General features: G+C 45.9%; 1 protein-coding gene across 2 annotated transcripts in view; it reads right to left on the bottom strand.

The window, feature by feature from the left end:
• LOC141226667 (uncharacterized) overlaps nucleotides 1-5,562 on the bottom strand; it is a 189,762-nt gene extending 184,200 nt beyond the window's left edge. For both annotated transcript variants that reach the window (XR_012293808.1, XM_073667173.1), the window contains exons 1-2: nucleotides 5,449-5,562; nucleotides 4,237-4,359 (exon numbers count right to left, since the gene is read on the bottom strand). Coding sequence is in view for 1 of the 2 variants with exons in the window: in XM_073667173.1 (XP_073523274.1) it covers nucleotides 4,237-4,250 (14 nt within the window). In the remaining variant the exon portion in view is untranslated. The remainder of the gene's footprint in view (nucleotides 1-4,236; nucleotides 4,360-5,448) is intronic.
• Between the last annotated feature and the right edge of the window lie 19,891 nt (nucleotides 5,563-25,453).

Genomic DNA, 25,453 nt, shown 5'->3' with positions numbered 1-25,453 from the left:
TACCCATTTCCCTGGCTTCAAACATCTGTCCCAGCCATCTGCTTAACCTCCGCTAGAGACTAAAATTACGGGGAACCCCACGCCAATTTTTTTTTAAATAAATCCTTTATTTTAACACTAAATGACAAGTACAGTAATCAACACTATCACTGTACTTCTTTTATATGTGACTGACATGTTTCTATCTATCTAATCTATTTGTGATGCTCTATTCTTTCTGTTCTAAATTGTCGGGTACCGATGCTGAATTGGCGGCTGGCTTTTTTAAAGAGACGGTGCATGAAAACACTATTATTTTTTTTAATAAATCCTTTAATACTTAATGACAAGTACAGAAACCAGCACTGTCACTGTACTTCTTATATATGTGACTGACATGTTTCTATCTATCTAATCTATGTGTGATGCTCTATTCTTTCTGTTGTAAATTGTCGGGTACCGGTGTATGCCGCTGCTGAATTGCCCGCTTTTCATGTTTCACTGTGAGCACTGTTCCCATCGATTTGGGCAACCACTGTAATGCCACAACCACCATGGCTGAGGCATTACAGTGAGTGGCAGACAAACCATGCATGATGTGAAAAAATCCAGTTACGCTTTTGGTGCACGAACAGTTATCGAACATAACCTCGAACAGCCGAATTTTTTGCAAATCGTTCGCGTTCGTCGAACGACTCAAACACAGCCCAAAACAGCTCGAATTTGAGATTGGCGAACAGTTCTAGTCGAACACCGATCATCTCTACTAATGATGGCATCATCGCCACTCACCATCTTGGTGGACTCCTCAAAGTTTGTCAGGATGGTACATATGTCAGACATCCAGGTCCACTCCTGAGGTCTTATGTGTGGAGTCTGACCTGAATATCGACAGCCTTGTTGCAGCTGGTACTCCACAACTGCTCTCTTCTGCTCACAAATACTTTGCAACATGTGGAGGGTAGAGTTCCAACGTGTGGGGACATCACACACCAGTCGGTGTGCCGGAAGCTGCAAACACTGCTGCAACACAGCAGGGGCGGAGGAAGCTGTAGCCGACTTACGAAAATGAGCTGACAGGCGGCGAACTTTGACGAGCATATCTGGCAACTCGGGGTGCGATTTAAGTAACCGCTGAAACACGAGGCTAAGCACATGAGCCATGCATGGTACATGTGTGATCTCGCCTCGCCTCAGAGCCGCCACCAGGTTACGGCCATTGTCACACATGACCATGCCTGGATGTAGGTTCAGCGGTATCAGCCACAGATCTGCCTGCTCTTTCACAGCTGTCCATAATTCACAAGCAGTATGAGGTTTATCACCTAAGCTTATGAGTTTCAGCACAGCCTGTTGCCCTTGGCTGAGGCAGTACTGCAGTGCTTCCAGCTTGTAACTGATGTGGTGATATCTGAGATGGAGGCTGAACATGAGGAGGAGAAGGAGGATGATGCACAGGAGTTGTACACTGTGGGGGCAACTCTGACTGACATAGGGCCCGCAATCCTCGGTGTGGGGAGGATGTGTTTTCCTTCCTAAAGTCCGACTGGTCCTGGCTTCCACTATGTTTACCAAGTGTGCCGTCAGGTAGATGTACCGTCCCTGGCCACAAGCACTTGTCCACGTGTCCGTTGTCAGGTGGACTCTCCCAGTAACTGCATTGTTGAGGGCACAGCAGATGTTTTGGGACACGTGCTTGTGTAGTGCGGGGATGGCACACCGGGCAAAATAGTGTCGGCTGGGGACCGAGTACCGAGGGACGGCCACCGCCATAAGGTTGGCGGAAGGATTCCATCTCCACCAGCCTAAAAGGCAGCATTTCCAATGCAAGCAGTCATCAAATGTGCGAATTTAGGACTGTGGCCTGTGGGGCGTTAGCCCAAATTTGCAGCCTTCATTCAGAGGTCTGGGATATGGACAATTGAACGCTGCGGTGGGACGTGGACATGGACGTTGAGGCTGTTTCTTGAGAAACTGCCATAACAAGTGAAGACTGAAAGGATGCTGGCATGGCAGGTGGTACAAATGGCCTTTTTGGGGTTATCAGCAGAGTCTTTAAAAAAATTCCAGACTCTGGAAGACCTACCAGTTGTACTGGCAATGTCCCTCGTGTTGGTGTTATGGGGAAAGGTTGCTCGCCTTCTGTCTGTGGCCACCACACTGCTTCTTCCTGCCTGTTGGGGTACTCTGCCTCCCTCCCCCTGTGTGCTGCTGGCCTCGCTCTGTGTGTCCTCCTTCCACGTTGGGTCAGTTACTAGATCATCCACCACCTCCTCCTCTTCCACTTCCACACCACGGTCCTCCTCCTCACTTCGTGGCAATTGTGTCTCGTCATCGTCCACCTCTTGTGACAAATTCCCAGCGTCACCTTCCTGTGGCCGCGGCTGTTTAAATATTTGGCCATTGCTACATGGGATCTTCTCTTCCACCACTTCAAGTGGAGCAGGCGAGGGGCCCAAATATGGAAATGGACCAGTGAACAGCTCTTCAGAGTGTCCAACTGTGGGATCAGTTGCTGTCTGACGAAACTCGGCATGGTGGGAGGAAGGAGCATCAGGGTGAGGAGGAGTATGCGGTCGAGACTCATGGCTACTAACACTTGACCGTGTGAAAGACAGACCGGAGGTGGTGGTGCCCAGGTGACTGGAATTATTATCTGCTATCCAATTAATAACCTGTTCACACTGATCAGTTTGCAATAGTGGTGTTGTTGTGTGCTTCCCTAGTAATTTGGTCAAGAACTGGGAGCGAGAAGATGTGGCTGTTGGTTGTGGCACATTTTCACCTTGGCCACAGCCCCATCCTCTGCAGGCACCATCACCAGAACGTCCAGTTCCACGTCCCTTGCCACGCGCCTTTCACATTCTAAATGAAGTAAAATAGCTTATACTCGCATTATCAATGGAAAAAGGGTAATAAAAAAGAGATTAGAACCATGGAAGAGGAAAACCACAGTTCTATTTCTCTGGCCTACACCAGAATCTTTTAAACAGATATATTTGTGTCTGAACAGTCAGCGAGACGCTCAAACTGTTTTTTTTATGTAAAAACGGCAAAAAGGTGGATTACACCCAGATTTGAACCGTGGAAGAGGAAAACCACAGTTCTATTTCTCTGGCCTACACCAGAATCTTTTAAACAGATATATTTTTGTCTGAACAGTCAGCGAGACACTCAAACTTTTTTTTATGGAAAAAAGGCAATAAGGTGGATAATACAGAGATTTGAAGCGTGGAACTGCAAAACCACAGTTCTAGTAATCTGGCCGAAACCAGACTCTTTTAAACCAATATATTTGTGTCTGAAAACTCACAGACACACTCAATTTATTTTTCGGGGGGGAAAAATACCAAAAGGTTAATAAGACGGGTATTTGTACAGTCTGACTGAGGAAAAAACAAAAAAAAAGAGGATTTAGGTGAAAAAAAGTTTTTTTCCAGGCCCCTGAGACCTGGGGCTAAGTCTATCAATATGAGAAGCAGCACACAGGACTGTAATGCAGTGTTTGTTGGCATAACCACTGTGTCTCCTATGCAGCCTGCCTGCCTGATATCTGGGATGGATATTAGTCCTCAGAAGGACTGTTTGTTTGATTTTGCAGGCTTTAGAGACCCTACACTACCTATTTCGCAGTGTAAATCTCTCCCTAGCTCAACAGCACTCTCCCTAAACTGTCTGATCCGGAGCGACTGTGTCCAAGATGGCAGTGCCCGGTTTTAAATACTCGAGGTGACGCTGTGCGGCCAGCCAATCACTGTAATGCCCACAACCAACATGGCTGCGGCATTACAGTGACTGGCTGGCAATCCCTGCATGTTCATTGGCTCTGTAAAGAGCGACAAACATGCAGGGCAGAGACCCGAGCTCCCGCCCGAGTAACCCGAAAATGCTCGGTGCTCGCCGAACATCCCGAGTAGTGAGATGCTCGGGCGAGTACCGAGCAGTGTCGAGCATGCTCGCTCAACACTACTCCTCATCTTTCTGCAGGTATAGCTGCATTTCCATTAAAATATAATTGTTGAACAAGCATTCTTAGGATATAATCTTTCAGTGTAAACAGGCTGCCGAACACCCAATGAACAAGCGTAAAATGATCTCTTGTGCAGAGCAAAAAAATAATTGCTCTCTGAGAACTACAGTGCGCATTGTTTACTAATGGTTTACCAATCAACAGTCATTTAGTACTGCCGGTCATCCGTGCATATGGACCCCTGCACGATGTAGATGCAGAATAAATATTTGAATCCAGTAACTTACTGCTGATGTTTCATCTAATTAGAGTGATTTTCTTTTATTCTTCACCATCTTGTCAAATCTTCTTGTCGATGTCCTAATGCCATGACTGTCACTACAGAGTTTGCCACACTGATCACCGCGCAGCTGAAAATAAAAAGGCAGCATATATACATACATATTTGTTTCCTGAATTAAGAATCCCCACATTGTGCCAATAAGTACAAACATGCACCCACCATTAATGCTGTAGATAATTAACCATTGTACAACCCACCTTCCAAAATATAAATTAATAATTCAGCACTACTACCCTCATGTTAATTATTTAATTAGCCACTTCTCCCCCAATAAAAATATAAATTAATTAGCCCCTGTACTCTTTCCCCAATTCATTACCAGTCACTCTCAACTCCCCACAACGGTGCTACTCCCACTCCCCCAATTCATCCCAGATTGCCCTCATTATAATCTGCCCCTGTCTGTAGGTATTCAATTTGGTGTTGAGTGAGAATTTGGCAGCACAAGTTGTTGACAACAATTTAGGTATAGTGAGTTGCTATGGGAAAAATGTCAATTTTTTTTGCAGATGTTTTATTTAGTGAGAAACTTTTCATTCGCAATAGGATCACCTAAAAAAATGTTCATAATTATTTTTCTAGTTTTCAGGAGTATTTAAGTACACCACTAGTGGGTTTCATGGCACATTTTCTAGTATTTGTGGTTTTTAGATGCCATTTCAATCTTGCAAAAGATGTAAAGTGACAGAGAAAAGAAACCACCAAGGAGTGACCCATTTTGGAAACTACAACCTTTAACATACTCACTTAAGAATATAGTGAGAATATTTGTTTTGCTGTTTTATTGCCAGTTTTAACAGAAATTGCAATATTTGGAGACCATTTAAACTGACAGTTTTCTCAGTGAGCAGATGGAATATACACTTCTGATTTCAACGCATGAAACATATGTATATACTGCCCGTAGGGTTACTGCCAGCTCTGCAATAACAAAAAGAACTACTAACTGCCACCACCAATCGTTTATACAGGCCAATTGGACACCCGTTATAGGTAACATATGGCTTTAGGGGTTTATAAAGCAAAAGGAACAGAGCTATAACATTTTTATACAGTATTTAATCCAGAAAATACAAAATGGGAACAAACAATACAATCTAATAGACTATATACAATTACATCAAATAAAAAGGAATAACAAAAGAAAATTACTAACCCTGGGTCTCGGAGATTACTCAGATTTATGGAAGGAAGAACTCCAGTGAAACGTGGATCAATCTTACACAGCAATGTATCTTCCTGACATTGAACAAGGTTCATAATAGGTATTGGCTGTTTATTAACACAAGTTACACCCACATACCTCACCTCTGGTGACTCATAATAGGGCTGGACTCCAGAGAACTATAGGATGTGACTTAGTCTTAAAAAATTATGAGATTCCCCACTTTTACGATATCTTCGCCCCTGAAGGTCACAGGCGGGAGATATTACCTTTATCTTTCATATCACAAATTTATCTGTTCATAGATAGTAGACATGGCATAGATATTGTCATGTATCTGGATGATATACATTTGGCAGAACCCCGGCCATCACCCAGCGATACGAAGCCATGCTTTGCGCTTGGCATTTCATCCCGTTTCCGAAGATATGACTTTCCTATCTATCATTCATTATCTTTTTAGCTGGGGCTCTTATCTCTACCGATTGTAAATCTTCCCTTCTCTGCATTCTTGTGCATTCAAACTAAGATTAGCTTCCCATCTGCTAGCCATTAGGATTTTTCTTAATTACCTGTTTGCAAAGGATGGGGTCAGCTGTATAGGGGTAACTTGTTAGAGTGCAAGCTCTTGGTTAATTATTAGACTTCTTATAGAATTGCAGTCATATCTATAACAAATAAAGTTATTTTCTAATGCCCAATATGAAGTAAGAGAGGATAAAAAAATCCAAAATAAATGTAAAACTCTAGAGAGACGTGAAATACTGTGAAACATTCATTAATGTAAAAACTTGGCTTTGTGGGGAACAGGTTGCATTGGTGGCTCGTGTCTTTTTGGATCCCTCTTTTGTCGTGCACCTGACATTTGTTTAGGGACCCTATTTTTTCTCTGTAGAGGGTATTGCAGTGGGTAAATGTTGGCCTAGGATAATGAGGCAGGCATTACGTTCCTTCTGGGTCATCAAATACAGTATAAGGAAATTGAAGACCTCCTCAAATTGGAGGAAAGTGTCTCCATTGTGCCTTCATGTCATCTTTCATGCTGCCCCATGTCTCCACTGTGCCTCCATGTCATCTCCCATGCTGCCCCATGTCATCTACCATACTGCCCCCATGTCATTTCCCATGCTGCCCTCATGTCTCCATTCTGCCCCCATGTCATCTCCCCTTCTGCCCTCATGTCATCTCCCATGGTGCTCCCATGTCTCCATTGTGCCCTCATGTCATTTCCCATGCTGCCCTATGTCATTGCCCATGCTTCTCCTTACCTCGCCGCCGGTTCAGCAGCGACTCTCCTTCTTCGATCTGTGACGCGGACGCCAGCCAGTCACAGGCCGGCAGTGACGTCATTCGCCAGCGACATGCGCGCTGACGTCAGCTGTCGTCCTATGATTTGCTGGTGACTGTTAACTATATACAGTGAAGGAAATGATTATTTGATCCCTTGCTGTTTTTTAAAGTTTGCCCACTGACAAAGACATGAACAGTCTATAATTTTAAGGGTAGGTTAATTTTAACATTGAGAGATAGAATATCCCCCCAAAAAATCAAGAAAAATCACATTGTATAAATTATATAAATTTATTTGCATTTTGAAGTGAGAAATAAGCATTTGATCCCCTTCAAACCATTATGAGTTCTGGCTCCTACAGACCAGTTAGACGCTTCTAATCAACTCGTTACCTGCATTAAAGACAGCTATCTTACATAATCACCTGTATAAAAGACTCCTGTCCACAGACTCAATCAGTCAGACTCTAACCTATACAACATGGGCAAGACCAAAGAGCTTTCTAAGGATGTCAGGGACAAGATCATAGACCTTCACAAAGTTGGAATGGGCTACAAAACCATAAGTAAGACGCTGCGTGAGAACGAGACAATTGTTGGTGCAATAGTAAGAAAATGGAAGAAATACAAAATGACTGTCAATCGACAACGATCTGGGGCACCATGCAAAATCCCCCCCCCCCCCCCCCGTTGGGTATCCTTGATCATGAGGAAAGTGAGAAATTAGCCTAAAACTATATGGGAGGAACTTATTAATGATCTCAAGGCAGCTGGGACCACAGTCACCAAGAAAACCATTGGTAACACATTATGCCTTAAAGGTTTAAAATTCTGCAGTGCCCGCAAGGTCCCCCTGCTCAAGAAGGCACATGTGCAGGCCCGTCTGAAGTTTGCCAATGAACACCTGGATGATTCTGTGAGTTATTGAGAGAAGGTGCTGTGGTCAGATGAGACAAAAATTGAGTTCTTTGACATTAACTCAACTCGCCGTGTTTGCAGGAAGAGAAATCCTGCCTATGACGCAAAGAACACCATCCCCACTGTCAAGCATGGAGGTGGAAACATTATGTTTTGGGGGTGTTTCTTTGCTAAGGGCACAGGACTACTTCACCGCATCAATGGGAGAATGTATGGAGCCATGTACCGTAAAATCCTGAGTGATGACCTCCTTCCCTCCACCAGGACATCAAAAATGGGTCGTGGCTGGGTCTTCCAGCAAGACAATGACCCAAAACATACAGCCAAGGCAACAAAGGAGTGGCTCAATAAGAAGCAAATTAAGGTCATGGAGTGGTCTAGCCAGTCTCCAGACCTTAATCCCATAGAAAGCTTATGGAGGGAGTTGAAGCTCCAAGTTGCCAGGCGACAGCCTCAAAATCTGAATGATTTAGAGATGATCAGCAAAGAGGAGTGGACCAAAATTCCTCTTGACAAGTGCGCAACCCTCATTGTCAACTACAAAAATGTCTGACTGCTGTGCTTGCCAACAAGGGTTCTGCCACCAAGTATTAAGTGTTGGTTGCCAGAGGAATCAAATACTTATTTCTCACTGCAAAATGCAAATAAATGTATCTTATTTATACAATGTGATTTTCTTGATTTTTCTTTCTCTCAATGTTAAGATTAACCTACCCTTAAAAGTATAGACTGTTCATGTCTTTGTCAATGGGAAAACTTACAAAAACGGCAGGGCATCAAATAATTATTTCCTTCACTGTAGATTTTAAGTGAACGTGCGTCCAAGGACGCAAGTTCAGTTCGCTGGGGCCCGGGAGCAGAGGGGGGCCTGTCTGGGCCCCTCTGCTAAATGGGCCCCATATGCCAGTAAGGGCAGTAATATTCTGATGGCGGTCCTGTGTGAGCCCAATGTATATATGCATGAGAATCTGTCAGTGTCAACTTTTACTATCAGTGATTTTCACTGATGAAAATAATAAATGACAAAGCTTCTCCCATACTTTATAATGTTAATCACAGACAGCATACGGTCTGCACATTGATGCCATCCATGTGATTTCATGGACCCATAGACTTGTATGGATAATTTTGATCCATGGCTCTGATCAAAAACGTACACCGCGTGCAGAATTATTAGGCAAATGCGTATTTTGATCACTTTGATACGTTTTATACATGTTGTCCTACTCCAAGCTGCATAGGCTTGAGAGCCCATTACCAATTAAGTAAATCTGGTGATGTGCATCTCTGTAATGAGGAGGGGTGTTGCCTAATGACATCAACACCCTACATAAGGTGTGCTTAATTATTAGGCAACTTCCTTTACTTTGGCAAAATGGGTCAGAAGAGAGATTTGACTGGCTCTGAAAAGTCCAAAATTGTGAGATGTCTTGCAGAGGGATGCAGCAGTCTTGAAATTTCCAAACTTTTGAAGCGTGATCACCGAACAATCAATCGTTTCATGGCAAATAGCCAACAGGGTCACAAGAAGCGTGTTGGCCAAAAAAGGTGCAAAATAACTGTCCATGAATTGAGGAAAATCAAGCGTGAAGCTGCCAAGATGCCATTCGCCACCAGTTTTGCCATATTTCAGAGCTGCAACGTTACTGGAGTATAAAAAAGCACAAGGTGTGCGATACTCAGAGACATGGCCAAGGTAAGGAAGGCTGAAAAACAACCACCTTTGAACAAGAAACATAAGATAAAACGTCAAGAATGGGTCAAGAAATATCTTAAGACTGATTTTTCAAAGGTTTTATGCACTGATGAAATGAGCATGACTCTTGATGGGCCAGATGGATGGGCCAGAGGCTGGATCAATAAAGGGCAGAGAGCTCCACTCCGACTCAGATGCCAGCAAGGTGGAGGTGGTGTACTGGTATGGGCTGGTATCATCAAAGATGAACTTGTGGGACCTTTTCAGGTTGAGGATGGAGTGAAGCTCAACTCCCAGACCTACTGCGAGTTTCTGGAAGACAACTTCTTCAAGCAGTGGTACAGGAAGAAGTCGGTATTGTTCAAGAAAAACATCATTTTCATGCAGGACAATGCTCCATCACATGCATTCAACTACTCCACAGCGTGGCTGGCCAGTAAAGGTCTAAAAGAAGAAAAAATAATGACATGGCCCCCTTGTTCACCTGATCTGAACCCCATAGAGAACCTGTGGTCCATCATAAAATGTGAGATCTACAGGGAGGGAAAACAGTACACCTCTCGGAACAGTGTCTGGGAGGCTGTGGTGACTGCTGCATGCAATGTTGATTGAAAACAGATCAAGCAACTGACAGAATCTATGGATAGAAGGCTGTTGAGTGTCATCATAAAGAAAGGTGGCTATATTGATCACTAATTTTTTTGGTTTTTGTTTTTGCATGTCAGAAATGTTTATTTCTAAATTTTGTGCACTGATATTGGTTTACCTGGTGAAAATAAACAAGTGAGATGGGATTATATTTAGTTTTTATTAAGTTGCCTAATAATTCTGCACAGTAATAGTTACCTGCACAAACAGATATCCTCCTAAGATAGCCAAATCTAAAAAAATCCCCACTTCAACTTCCAAAAATATTAAGCTTGGGTATTTATGAGTCTTTTCGGTTGATTGAGAACATAGTTGTTGATCAATAATAAAAATAATCCTCTAAAATACAACTTGACTAATAATTCTGCACACAGTGCATGTCTCTATGATTTTTTGCAGACACATGGTCTGCAAAAAGACATGGACAGCTGGATAGCACCTGATGGATGGGAGAGCCCAGAAACAAGTCCTGCACTGGGGCACTCCACTGTCTTTCTCTGACAGAAACTTTACAATAACTGATCTCTGACTGCATAGCACAGGATCAGCTGACTGGAAAAGGCATGGTGATGTTTGGGACACTAGTATAGTTAGCAGGAGGATGTTATTTACTAACTTTTACTGTGCCACTCTGTTTTTTTTTGTTTTTTTTTTACAGATAGCTCTGAATAACAGAATTATTGGTTCTAAGAAGTTTTCACACAGAAATGAGTTTTTCAGACCTGATAAATAGTGCTAAACTGCTTTAAGCAGCTGTAATTGTTCAGTCACTGTTCACTAAACAATCACAGTGATTGCCAGCAAGGAACTGCTCTGATTGGTCTTGTGCTGGATAGTCATGACTATGAGCTGTCTGGGACTTAAAGAAGTACTCCTATATCCAAGATCTTATCCCTATATGTAATAGTTGTAGTAATAATATTTAGGAAATATTTCCAATTAGAGATGTAGTATAGTTCTTTTGATTCGCTATGTTGCTTACCTCATGTGCAGAGCATTGCAGTAGCTTAGGTATTGATGGTTGTGACTAGTGTTGAGCATTCCGATACTGAAATATCGGGTATCGGCCGATATTCGCGGTATCGGAATTCCGATACTTAATTCCGATACTATTGCAATATCGTATACCGGAATCGGAAGTTCCCATAATGCAATGAGACATTTTCATTTTATTCAGCCAATGAGGATCCTAAGAAGTGTGGGCACATCCTGTTAGGCATGTAGGCATCTTAACTAATGGCATGGCTGTGATTGGCTGCTGAAATGATGTCATGATGCACTATAAAAGCCACCGCCGCCATTTTGAGCTCACTCTGCTGTGAATTCAGTTAGGGATAGGACGCTGTTGTTCTGAGGGACAGTTTTAGCTACCTATTTGCTCTATACTGCTTTACCCAAGCTACTTTCTAAATCACTGTGCCTTGCAGTGCTAGTGCACAGTTCCCTGTGCTGTTCACCGCTATCTGCAAGGTCTGTGTGTGTGAGTGCAGCTCACCCTGTAGTGTGTGCTTCAGCCAAGTCTGGTTGTAGTGCACTCAGTGTGTGTCACTGCCTCATACATTGTCCTTTTTTGCCAATTCATAATTTTTCCTGATATCTCCTATTAGTGTGGTGGTTCCATCTGTATTCAGCTAAATTGGTTCCAAACACACTATATAGGAGTAGAGAAATTTTTTTCCGTCTTGCAGCACTAGTGCACAGTGCTCTGCATCTGTACTGTTCACCGCTGTCTGCAAGGTCTGGTGTGTGAGTGCAGCTCACCCTGTAGTGTGTGCTTCAACCCCGTCTGGTTGTAGTGCACTCAGTGTGTGTCACTGCCTCATACATTGTCCTTTATTGCCAATTCATAATTTTTCCTGATATCTCCTATTAGTGTGGTGGTTCCATCTGTATTCAGCTAAATTGGTTCCAAACACACTATATAGGAGTAGATAGAGAAATTTTTTTCCGTCTTGCAGCACTAGTGCACAGTGCTCTGCATCTGTACTGTTCACCGCTGTCTGCAAGGTCTGGTGTGTGAGTGCAGCTCACCCTGTAGTGTGTGCTTCAACCCCGTCTGGTTGTAGTGCACTCAGTGTGTGTCACTGCCTCATACATTGTCCTTTATTGCCAATTCATAATTTTTCCTGATATCTCCTATTAGTGTGGTGGTTCCATCTGTATTCAGCTAAATTGGTTCCAAACACACTATATAGGAGTAGATAGAGAATTTTTTTTCCGTCTTGCAGCACTAGTGCACAGTGCTCTGCATCTGTACTGTTCACCGCTGTCTGCAAGGTCTGGTGTGTGAGTGCAGCTCACCCTGTAGTGTGTGCTTCAACCCCGTCTGGTTGTAGTGCACTCAGTGTGTGTCACTGCCTCATACATTGTCCTTTATTGCCAATTCATAATTTTTCCTGATATCTCCTATTAGTGTGGTGGTTCCATCCATATTCAGCTAAATTGATTCCAAACACACTATATAGGAGTAGATAGAGGAGCCTTTCTGCAGCATTGGGCCCTGCAGCCCCAGCCAGATTAGTATTAGCCTATTTTTTGCAGCCTCATCTATTGCATTGTAGGTTACCTTCCTACATTGTAATAGCTACAAAAAGTTTGTGATACTATCGTTATTACATCTTTAGGCACATCCAGTGTCTTTTTGTGACAAAAAAAACCTAAATAAAGTTCACCAAACACTCCACTTTACAGTTGTGTAGGCCACATTAGCTCATATTAAAGTCTAGTCCACACTTTATAAAATTAGTGTTTCTTATACCTGTTAGCAGCTGTTCAGGAATAAGCACACTAAGCCCTTAGTACTTTTCTGCCTATCTTTATCAGTCTACCAAGATGAAGAAGGCAGGGAGTAAGGCATGTGGTCGTGGTCGTGGGCGTGGGCGTGGAGTTTCTGCAGGGAGAGGACGTGAGGATTCTGTGCCTGCAGGGAGAGGACGTGGGGATTCTGTGCCTGCTGCGGGCACCAGTGACTCAGCATCCCCCAGTTTTACCAGGGAACAGTCCTTTATGCGCAGCTTTGTAGGAGCTAGCCGTACCCCACTGCTGCGCGAGGACCAAATTGAAGCCGTTGTCGGATGGATGGCAGCTAACGCATCGACTTCAATTAGTTCCAGATCCTCTCAGGTCCTGAGCACTGAAGAGCACCCATCTGTCTCTTCACCACCTGCCAAATTGCCCAGGCAGTCAGAGAGCCCTGGACAGGAGCCATCTCTACTTCTGTTCTCTGAATCTCTTGGCTTGGAAAGAGGGGGCCAGCCAAGCAGAATTCGAGAATTTGAAGAAGAGGTAGTATGCAGTGATGCGCAACCGTTTTGTCTCTCTGAATCTGAAGAGGCGGGTGGGCCAGTGCCTATGGTCAGCAGCACACCTCAGTACGCATCTGATGATGAGACTCAGGTGCCACTTTCTGGTGCGTACTGTGCTGTCGAGACTACCCAGGAGAAGCAGTTGTTTGAAGAGGGTGGTGTAGATGATGAGGTCCTTGACCCATCATGGCGTGAGGGACAGGAAGGTGGTGGGAGCAGCTCTGAGGAAGAGATTCCCCGAACGGCCCAAAAAGGAGGGAGAGGGAGGGGGCAGACTTGGTTGCCTGTAGCCTCCACTTCGGCACCCATTAGGAGCATGGCTCTTCCAAAATCCAAAGCGGGCGCTCCCAAGACTTGCAGTGCCTGGTCCTTTTTTGACACAGTTGCAGATGACATTTGCTTTGTCAAATGCAAGCTGTGTAATCAGAAGGTGAAAAGAGGGAAAAGTGTCAGCAACCTCAATACCACAAATATGTGGAAACATGTGCGGACCAAGCACGTGGTGGAGTTACACAAACACACTGAAGACCTAGGCCAACCTACAGCGCCACCTACCACCTCTTCAGCTCGTGTTGTAGCCTCTTCCTCCAGCTCACACACAGCTGGTTCGGCTTCCTCACAGGATCGCCATGGAAGAATCTCTGGCACTGTTGTACAGAGACACAGTGTAATTCCACCCACAGCACCACTTTCCCAGTCATCCTCACACTCCCAGGCCAGTCTACAGCCATCGTTAGCACAGGCATGGGAGAAAAGGCGCCCATACTCGGCAAACCACCCCCGAGCACAGGCTCTGAATGCTGGCATTGCTAAACTACTGGCCCTTGAAATGCTATCATTCAGGCTGGTGGAGACTGACACATTCCGTAACTTTATGGCATTGGCAGTCCCACAATACAACGTGCCCAGACGCTTTTATTTCAGCAGGCAAGCCGTCCCTGCCCTGCAACATCATGTGGAGGGAAAAATTAAACATGCGCTACAAAACGCCGTCAGTAGCAAGGTCCACCTGACCACTGATGCGTGGACCAGTAAGCATGGACAGGGACGATACCTTTCCCTCACTGCCCATTGGGTAAATGTTGTGGAGCCGGGTACAGATCTTGAGAGTGGCGCTGTACGTGTTCTGCCAACTCCAAGGATTGCAGGAATCCAGTCTGTACACATTGACTCCTCCTCATACTCCAGTTCCTCTGAATCAGCGCTGCAGGAGCCGTCACGGTCTACCTCCACATCGACCCGTGAACGGTTACCTGTTATGATGACCGATATGAGCACAGCCGTGGCCAAACGTCAACAGGCCGTATTAAAATTAATTTCTTTGGGGAATCGAAGCCACACAGCGCAGGAGCTCTGGAATGCCATCAAGCAGCAGAGTGACGTGTGGTTTGTGCCAGCGAATCTCCAGCCAGGCATGGTAGTGTGTGACAATGGCCGAAATCTGGTGGCAGCTCTGGGCCTAGGCAACCTCACTCACATCCCATGTCTGGCACATGTGCTCAACTTGGTCGTGCAGAGTTTTTTGAGGGACTATCCGGATCTTGATGCACTGCTTCACAAGGTCCGCATAGAGTGCGCTCACTTGCGGCGTTCCAGCAATGCAAGATCACGCATTGCAGCTCTGCAGCGCCGATTATGTCTTCCGGAACATCGCATCATATGTGACCTACCCACCAGGTGGAATTCAACGTTACATATGTTGGAGAGGTTGTGTGAGCAGCAGGCAGCAGTAATGGAGTACCAGCTGCAGCAGGCGCAAACAAGTCGCAGTGCGCGCCGTTCACACTTCACCACCACTGAGTGGGCCTCTATGAAGGACATTTGCCACGTTTTGCGTGCCTTCGATTATTCCACGCGGATGGCGAGTGCAGATGATGCACTAGTCAGCATGACTATCCCCCTTATCTGCCTGCTTGAAAAAACACTGCAAGCACTAAGGGACGAGGTTTTGGAAGAGGTGGAGGATGAGGAGTCACAAATGCCATCTGCTTCTCTACAGTCTGCGCAACGTGGTTCCTCACAAAGGCCTAGGCAGGGGACACTTTGTGAGGAGGATGAGGAGGAGTCAATGGATGAGGAAGACATCTGTCCAGAGGAGGGAGGTACACAATGCTCTAGTAGTCAGTATCTAGAGCGAGGGTGGGGTGATGCAGAGCAGGCAGAGATCACGCCTCAAGCAGGGGACAGCGTTTCTTGGCCAGTTGGCAGTCTGCAGCACATGGTTGATTTCATGCTGCAGTGCCTCAGAAACGACCGCCGCATCGCCCACATTCTCAACACGGCTGATTATTGGGTGTCCACCCTCCTAGATCCTCGCTACCGGGACAACTTACAAAGCCTCATAACACCATTGAACCGGGAGCGTAAAATGCGGGAGTACCAAGACGCACTGGTGCATTCCATCATGTTCTCCATTCCAACCGAGAGCAGTGCTGCTAGTGCTTTACAAAGCAGCTCAGTGCGTCGAGGCAGTGGAGGAAGCTCTGCACAAAGAGGGAGCAGAAGCAGCGCCTCAGCACAAGGCAAGACCAGTATGGCCGAAATGTGGCAAAGTTTTGTGTCCCCGCCGCCACAAATGTCTACACCATCACAGACAGCTCCAGTCAGCAGGAGGCAACGTTTCCGTCAGATGGTGACAGACTACATGTCTTGCCCTCTTAGTGTACTCCCAGACGGCTCTTCTCCCTTCAAGTTTTGGGTCTGTAAGCTGGATACATGGCCAGAGCTTAGTCAGTATGCACTGGAGGTGCTAGCTTGCCCTGCTGCTAGTGTATTATCGGAACGCGTCTTTAGTGCCGCAGGTGGTGTACTAACAGACCGTCGCATGCGACTATCCTCCGATAACGTTGACCGGCTTACTTTTCTCAAAATGAACAAGGCCTGGATCTCTCATGAATTTGCCAGTCCTCTTCCAGAATAAATAATTGGTTGGCAACAGTATCCAGGTCTCCTGTTCTGTTCATGTTTCTACCACCTGAACTGTAATCCCTGAGCTCCAACACCGCCAGTTGGCGCTCGGAAGTGCCGTCTGCACAGTCAACACTTGCTGCCGTGTTATTGGGGTTCAGTAACGTCAGCTGTTCTCCTGCTGTGCGGACGGCAATTTCTCCTGATTTGTCCACATCCACTGTACTACACATTTTAAAGTTGCTCCAATTACTCCTCTGGCTCCTCTGTTTTCATTCTTATCCCTGGGCTCCAGCACCGCCAGTTGGCGCTCGGAAGTGCTGTCTGCACAGTCAACACTTGCTACCATGTTATTGGGGTTCAGTAACGTCAGCTGTTCCCCTGCTGTGCGGACGGCAATTTCTCCTGCTCTGTCCACATTCTCACTACTACAGATTTTAAAGTTGCTCCAATTACACCTCTGGCTCCTCTGTTTTCATTCTTATCCCTGGGCTCCAGCACCGCCAGTTGGCGCTCGGAAGTGCCGTCTGCACAGTCAACACTTGCTGCGGTGTTATTGGGGTTCGGTAACGTCAGCTGTTCCCCTGCTGTGTTCACGGCAATTTCTCCTGCTCTGTCCATATTCACTGTGCTACTTATTTAAAACTTGCTCCAATTACACCTCTGGCTCCTCCGTTTTTAGTATTTACCCTGGGCTCCAACACCGCCAGTTGGCGCTCGGAAGTGCTGTCTGCACAGTCAACACTTGCTGCCGTGTTATTGGGGTTCAGTAACGTCAGCTGTTCTCCTGCTGTGCGGACGGCAATTTCTCCTGCTTTGTCCACATCCACTGTACTACACATTTTAAAGTTGCTCGAATTACACCTCTGGCTCCTCTGTTTTCATTCTTATCCCTGGGCTCCAGCACCGCCAGTTGGCGCTCGGAAGTGCCGTCTGCACAGTCAACACTTGCTGCCGTGTTATTGGGGTTCAGTAACGTCAGCTGTTCTCCTGCTGTGCGGACGGCAATTTCTCCTGCTTTGTCCACATCCACTGTACTACACATTTTAAAGTTGCTCGAATTACACCTCTGGCTCCTCTGTTTTCATTCTTATCCCTGGGCTCCAGCACCGCCAGTTGGCGCTCGGAAGTGCCGTCTGCACAGTCAACACTTGCTACCATGTTATTGGGGTTCAGTAACGTCAGCTGTTCCCCTGCTGTGTTCACGGCAATTTCTCCTGCTCTGTCCATATTCACTGTGCTACTTATTTAAAACTTGCTCCAATTACACCTCTGGCTCCTCCGTTTTTAGTATTTACCCTGGGCTCCAACACCGCCAGTTGGCGCTCGGAAGTGCTGTCTGCACAGTCAACACTTGCTGCCGTGTTATTGGGGTTCAGTAACGTCAGCTGTTCCCCTGCTGTGCGGACGGCAATTTCTCCTGCTCTGTCCACATTCTCACTACTACAGATTTTAAAGTTGCTCCAATTACACCTCTGGCTCCTCTGTTTTCATTCTTATCCCTGGGCTCCAGCACCGCCAGTTGGCGCTCGGAAGTGCTGTCTGCACAGTCAACACTTGCTACCATGTTATTGGGGTTCAGTAACGTCAGCTGTTCCCCTGCTGTGCGGACGGCAATTTCTCCTGCTCTGTCCACATTCTCACTACTACAGATTTTAAAGTTGCTCCAATTACACCTCTGGCTCCTCTGTTTTCATTCTTATCCCTGGGCTCCAGCACCGCCAGTTGGCGCTCGGAAGTGCCGTCTGCACAGTCAACACTTGCTGCGGTGTTATTGGGGTTCGGTAACGTCAGCTGTTCCCCTGCTGTGTTCACGGCAATTTCTCCTGCTCTGTCCATATTCACTGTGCTACTTATTTAAAACTTGCTCCAATTACACCTCTGGCTCCTCCGTTTTTAGTATTTACCCTGGGCTCCAACACCGCCAGTTGGCGCTCAGAAGTGCTGTCTGCACAGTCAACACTTGCTGCCGTGTTATTGGGGTTCAGTAACGTCAGCTGTTCTCCTGCTGTGCGGACGGCAATTTCTCCTGCTTTGTCCACATCCACTGTACTACACATTTTAAAGTTGCTCGAATTACACCTCTGGCTCCTCTGTTTTCATTCTTATCCCTGGGCTCCAGCACCGCCAGTTGGCGCTCGGAAGTGCCGTCTGCACAGTCAACACTTGCTGCGGTGTTATTGGGGTTCGGTAACGTCAGCTGTTCCCCTGCTGTGTTCACGGCAATTTCTCCTGCTCTGTCCATATTCACTGTGCTACTTATTTAAAACTTGCTCCAATTACACCTCTGGCTCCTCCGTTTTTAGTATTTACCCTGGGCTCCAATACCGCTAGTTGCTGCTCAGAAGTGCCGTCTGCACAGTCAACGCTTGCTCCAGTGTTATTGGGATTCAGTAACGTCAGCTGATCCCCAGCTGTGTGTCCGGCAAATTCTCCTGCTTTGTCCACATCCACTGTAGTACGGATTTAAAACCTCCTCCAAATACACCTCTGGCTCTTCTGTTTTTAGTATTTACCCTGGGCTCCAGCACCGCCAGCTGGTTCTCGGCAGTTCCATTGGCTCTTGTACCTTCTGCTACCCATCCGGGTTCCAGTACCGTCAGCTGGTTCTCGGCAGTGTCTTTGGCACGGGTACTCCCTCCTGCCCAGCCTGGTTCCAGCACGCCAGCTGTTTCCGGGTAGTGTCAACGTCACTTTGCCTCCAATGCGTTGTCCTGTCGTGTTGCGGTCGGGTTAGCCGACTCTATGGTGCCTGCAGTTTAGGTGACTACTATGTGGGCTGCGGGATCTGGCAATGAAGGCTGGTTCCATAGTGCCAATAGGACAAGCACCCTCTGTAGGACTGTGGGTTTTGGTAACTGCGGCCGGCTCGCGGCCTTGAACTTTTTTTTTACATGGGTACCTTCTGCTACCCATCCGGGTTCCAGTACCGTCAGCTGGTTCTCGGCAGTGCCTTTGGATTAGGTGCCTCCTTCTCGGTATCCAAGTTCCACCAACGTCTGCTGGTCCTTGGTAGTGCTTTCTGGCACAGGTACCTCCTGCTTAGTAACCGAGTTCCAGTAACATCAGCTGGTCCTCGGTAGTTCCATTGGCTCTTGTACCTTCTGCTACCCATCCGGGTTCCAGTACCGTCAGCTGGTCCTCGGTAGTTCCATTTGCTCTTGTATCTTCTGCTACCCATCCGGGTTCCAGTACCGTCAGCTGGTCCTCGGTAGTTCCATTTGCTCTTGTATCTTCTGCTACCCATCTGGGTTCCAGTACCGTCAGCTGGTTCTCGGCAGTGCCTTTGGATTAGGTGCCTCCTTCTCGGTATCCAAGTTCCACCAACGTCTGCTGGTCCTTGGTAGTGCTTTCTGGCACAGGTACCTCCTGCTTAGTAACCGAGTTCCAGTAACATCAGCTGGTCCTCGGTAGTTCCATTGGCTCTTGTACCTTCTGCTACCCATCCGGGTTCCAGTACCGTCAGCTGGTCCTCGGTAGTTCCATTTGCTCTTGTATCTTCTGCTACCCATCCGGGTTCCAGTACCGTCAGCTGGTTCTCGGCAGTGTCTTTGGCACGGGTACTCCCTCCTGCCCAGCCTGGTTCCAGCACGCCAGCTGTTTCCGGGTAGTGTCAACGTCACTTTGCCTCCAATGCGTTGTCCTGTCGTGTTGCGGTCGGGTTAGCCGACTCTATGGTGCCTGCAGTTTAGGTGACTCCTATGTGGGCTGCGGGATCTGGCAATGAAGGCTGGTTCCATAGTGCCAATAGGACAAGCACCCTCTGTAGGACTGTGGGTTTTGGTAACTGCGGCCGGCTCGCGGCCTTGAACTTTTTTTTTACATGGGTACCTTCTGCTACCCATCCGGGTTCCAGTACCGTCAGCTGGTTCTCGGCAGTGCCTTTGGATTAGGTGCCTCCTTCTCGGTATCCAAGTTCCACCAACGTCTGCTGGTCCTTGGTAGTGCTTTCTGGCACAGGTACCTCCTGCTTAGTAACCGAGTTCCAGTAACATCAGCTGGTCCTCGGTAGTTCCATTGGCTCTTGTACCTTCTGCTACCCATCCGGGTTCCAGTACCGTCAGCTGGTCCTCGGTAGTTCCATTTGCTCTTGTATCTTCTGCTACCCATCCGGGTTCCAGTACCGTCAGCTGGTTCTCGGCAGTGTCTTTGGCACGGGTACTCCCTCCTGCCCAGCCTGGTTCCAGCACGCCAGCTGTTTCCGGGTAGTGTCAACGTCACTTTGCCTCCAATGCGTTGTCCTGTCGTGTTGCGGTCGGGTTAGCCGACTCTATGGTGCCTGCAGTTTAGGTGACTCCTATGTGGGCTGCGGGATCTGGCAATGAAGGCTGGTTCCATAGTGCCAATAGGACAAGCACCCTCTGTAGGACTGTGGGTTTTGGTAACTGCGGCCGGCTCGCGGCCTTGAACTTTTTTTTTACATGGGTACCTTCTGCTACCCATCCGGGTTCCAGTACCGTCAGCTGGTTCTCGGCAGTGCCTTTGGATTAGGTGCCTCCTTCTCGGTATCCAAGTTCCACCAACGTCTGCTGGTCCTTGGTAGTGCTTTCTGGCACAGGTACCTCCTGCTTAGTAACCGAGTTCCAGTAACATCAGCTGGTCCTCGGTAGTTCCATTGGCTCTTGTACCTTCTGCTACCCATCCGGGTTCCAGTAACATCAGCTGGTCCTCGGTAGTTCCATTGGCTCTTGTACCTTCTGCTACCCATCCGGGTTCCAGTACCGTCAGCTGGTTCTCGGCAGTGCCTTTGGATTAGGTGCCTCCTTCTCGGTATCCAAGTTCCACCAACGTCTGCTGGTCCTTGGTAGTGCTTTCTGGCACAGGTACCTCCTGCTTAGTAACCGAGTTCCAGTAACATCAGCTGGTCCTCGGTAGTTCCATTGGCTCTTGTACCTTCTGCTATCCATCCGGGTTCCAGTACCGTCAGCTGGTCCTCGGTAGTTCCTCAGCTTTCTTGTACCTTCTGCTACATTTCCAAGTTCAAGCTTTTTGAAATGGTTCTTGGTAATCACTCTGGATCTCCCTGACGAGGACCCTGAAGACGAGGACCCTGAAGACCAACCCTAAGAAGACGAGGACCCCGAAGACAATGACCCTGAAGACGAGGACCCTGAAGACCACCCCGAAGAAGACGAGGACCCTGAAGACCACCCCGAAGAAGACGAGGACCCTGAAGACCACCCCGAAGAAGACGAGGACCCCGAAGACGAGGACCCAGAAGACCAACCCGAAGAAGACGAGGACCCCGAAGACGAGGACCCCCGAAGACGACGACCCTGAAGACCACCCCGAAGAAGACCAAGAAGATGACCCTGAAGAAGTTGACCAAGAAGACAAAGAAGAGAAGACAAGCACCAAGATACAGAAAAACAAGAGACAGAAAACCAAGAAGCAGAAATACAAGAAGCTGCAGAACAAAAAGCGGAAGAACATTAAGCATAAGACTAAAAATCAGAGCAAAAGATAATATCTAAATTATAAGCAGAAGATGACTAAGCAGTGTATGGGGGTGAGTCCGTTCCTCCTCGTGGTGCCCCTGGAAAAGACCTGCTGCTGCAGGCCAAACTGAACGCGGACAAATCCTGTTGTAAATCTTTTGTGACGGGCAGAACGAAAGGTGTAATGTCCAACCTTTTATAGATAACAACTACAGGAATGCCTGTCACAAATAAGAATATGATGAAGAAGAAGAATATGAAGAAGATGAAGAAGTAGAATATGAAGAATGTAAAAAAAAGAATAATACGAAGAAGGTGAAGAAGAAGAAGGTGAAGAAGAAGTGGATGAAAAAGATGCTGAGGATGATGAAGGAGAAAGTGTGGGAGAAGTAAAAAAGAAGGTGAAGAGCATGGAAGTAGTGAAACATAAATATCTGACAAAATATAAAAATACTTAACATAGTTAATATTTCCGTAACTCAGAACATAATAAAAAAATATTAATTCCTGCTATTCCATTTGACTGGGCTAAACCTCTATGCCTTTATTGTCTCCCCCACCTCCCCCAATACATTCTACATTATTCTTAGTTGTTTTCCTTCATGTAGAAATAACCTACAAGGAAAGAAAGGGTTTATTTTAATTCCGATATTTATGTCCCATTGACTTGCATTGGTTTCCGGTATCGGAATCGGCGATATCCGATACTTTTTCGGTATCGGTCCGATCCAATCCGATCCGATATTTCCCGATATCGGAAGGTATCGCTCAACACTAGTTGTGACCACTAACAGCTAACTAGCTAACTATATGGGTGGTCATAATCCTGGATACCTAATCTACTGCAATGCCCTAGCAAATCAGAAGAATTATACATTTCTAATTTGAGGTATTTGCTAATATTATAATTCCTACTACATATTGGAATAGGATCTTGGAGATGTGAATACCCCTTTAAGTGATCACAGTGATGTCACTGTCATTTAATCGTGTGAACAGGGGCATAACAGCAATCACAGAGGTTGCGACTGTGACTGGGACCTTTGCAGGTGGTGGCCCGTGCGGGTGAGCGATCCGTTGACACCAGCAAAAACTTCAACTGGGTGTGAGTCCTCAGACGGCAGTACTCGCTGCCGGCCAATCAGAGGCCAGCAACTGATGTCGAAGTGCAGGTGACTGGGGGCGCACAGAAGTGATGTCATGCTCTCCCGTCGCTTGCAGCTGAAGTCAGCTGCTGGTTTCAGAAGAGGACACCACGCAGCGGGGGAGCTGACAGAAGGTGAGTATAATGGTTTATTTTTTTTCTATGCATTTAGGAACAGCGGCAGAATGGGGGACAAATACCAGGATGGGATCCAGGATAAGGGACATATACCAGGATAAGGGATATATTAGCAGAATGGGGCTCAGGATAAGGAACATATACCAGGATGGGGGATGAATATGTGTGCTCAAAAGTTTACATACCCCTGAAGAATTTTTCCTTTCTTGGCCTTGTTTCAGAGAATATGAATGATAACAAAAAACTTTTTCTCTACTCATGGTTATTGGTTGGGTGAAGCCATGTACTGTCAAACTACTGTGTTTCCTCTTTTTAAATCTTAATGACAACCAAAACATTAAAATGACCCCGATCAAAAGTTCACATACCCTGGTGATTTTGGCCTGATAACATGCACACAATTTGACACAAATGGGTTTAAATGGCTACTAAAGGTAACATCCTCACCTGTGACCTGTTTGCTTGTAATCAGTGTGTGTGCATAAAAGCTGATTGAGTTTCTGGGATCTAGACAGACTCTTGCATCTTTCATCCAACCACTGACGTTTCTGGATTGTGCGTCATGGGGAGTGAACTGTATAACACAGGAAAGGGATGCAAAAAAATATCCAAGGAATTGATACTGCCAGTCAGCAGTGTTCAAACTGTAATTAACAAATGGAAAATCAGGGGCTCTGTAAAGACCAAACCACGGTCAGGTAGACCAACAAAAATTTCAGCCAAAATTGCCAGGAAAATTCTTCATTATGCAAAGAAAAACCCACAAGTAACATCAGCTGAAATTCAGGACTCTCTGAAAACTAGTGGTGTGGCTGTTTCAAGATGCACAATAAGGAGGCACTTGAAGAAAAATGGGCTGCATGGTCGAGTTGCCAGAAGAAAGCCATTACTGCGCAAATGCCATAAAGTATCTCACCTACAGTATGGCAAACAGCACAGAGACAAGCCTCAAAACTTCTGGAACAAGGTAATTTGGAGTGATGACAGCAAAATTGAACTTTTTGGCCACAATCATAAACATTACATTTGGTGAGAGGTCAACAAGGCCTATGATGAAAGGAACACCATTCCTACAGTAAAACATGGAGGTGGATCGCTGATATTTTGGGGATGTGTGAGCTACAAAGGTACAGGAAACTTGGTAAAAGTTGAAGGGAAGATGAATGCAGCACGTTATCAGCAAATACTGGAGGCAAATTTGCACTCGTGAGCCTGGAAGCTGCACATGGGACGCACTTGGACATTCCAACATGACAACGACAAAAGACAAGGCCAATTCGACCTGTCATTGGCCATCTCAGTCTCCTGACCTCAATATTATTGAGCGACTCTGGGGAGATCTCAAGTGCGCAGTTCATGCTAGACAGCACAGGAATTTACAGTGACTGGAGGCTTTTTGCCAAGAAGAATGGGCAGCTTTACCATCTAAGAAATGAAAGAACCTCATCCACAACTACCACAATAGACTTCAAGCTGTCATTGATGTTAGAGGGGGCAATACATTGTATTAAAAACTGGGGTATGTGAATTTTTGATCAGGGTCATTTAGATGTTTTTGGTTGTCATTAAGATTTAAAAAGAGAAAACACAGTAGTTTGACAATAAATGGCTTCACCCAACCTATAATCATGAGTGGACAAAAAGTTTTTTTGATATCATTCATATTCTCTGAAACAAGGCCATGAATGGAGAAATTCTGCCGAGGTATGTAAACTTTTGAGCACAACTGTATGTATCTAAGTATGTATACTGTATATATATATATGTATATATATATATATATATATATATATATATATATATATACATATACACACATATAAAAAGAAAGCGCAGCGGCACTCCATTATGGCCAAGATACATAAAGACAAAAATTTTTTTTATCTGAGCTGTGTTATAACTCAGTAAGCTTTACTTACAAAAAATCGAGGTTTCTAGCGCATAAATTGGCCAATTCATGTGTGTCCATCAACCGCTACAAGGTGACCTCCAGTCTGATGGGTACTAGTCTGCCTATATGTCACTCTTGGGCTACAAACCTACAACTCTGGACAAACATGTCACTTCTGGGCTAAAACACCTACAATTTAAATGGGTTGGTAGAATAGAATATACATCACCTGCTAGTTAAATGGGAGGAGTGCAAGGTCAGACAGGAGGCAGTTACAACCTCCTATAGTAATATGTAATAAGAAAACTGACCAGCATATCCTAAAATGTGAACAGTTGATAGCTGTAGAAACTGCACAATATATATAAAAAGAAAGTGCAGCAGCATTCCATTATGGCCAAGATACATAAAGACAATAAAAACATTTTATCTAAACTGTTATTACTCAGTAAGCTTTACTTACAAAAAATGGAGGTTCCTAGCGCATAAATTGGCCAATTCATGTGTGCCCATCAACCACTGCACGGTGACCTCCAGTCTGATTGGTACTACTCTGCCTACATGCCACTCTTGGGCTACAGGCCTACAACTCTGGACAAACATGTCACTTCTGAGCTAAAA

Source organism: Phyllobates terribilis, unplaced genomic scaffold, assembly GCF_046119375.1.
Source record: "Phyllobates terribilis strain yellow unplaced genomic scaffold, ASM4611937v1 Scaffold_2__4_contigs__length_985480577, whole genome shotgun sequence".
Classification (NCBI taxonomy): domain Eukaryota; kingdom Metazoa; phylum Chordata; class Amphibia; order Anura; family Dendrobatidae; genus Phyllobates; species Phyllobates terribilis.
The sequence above is the reverse complement of the archived record's forward strand: the minus strand, read 5'-3'. Positions and strand labels throughout refer to the sequence as shown.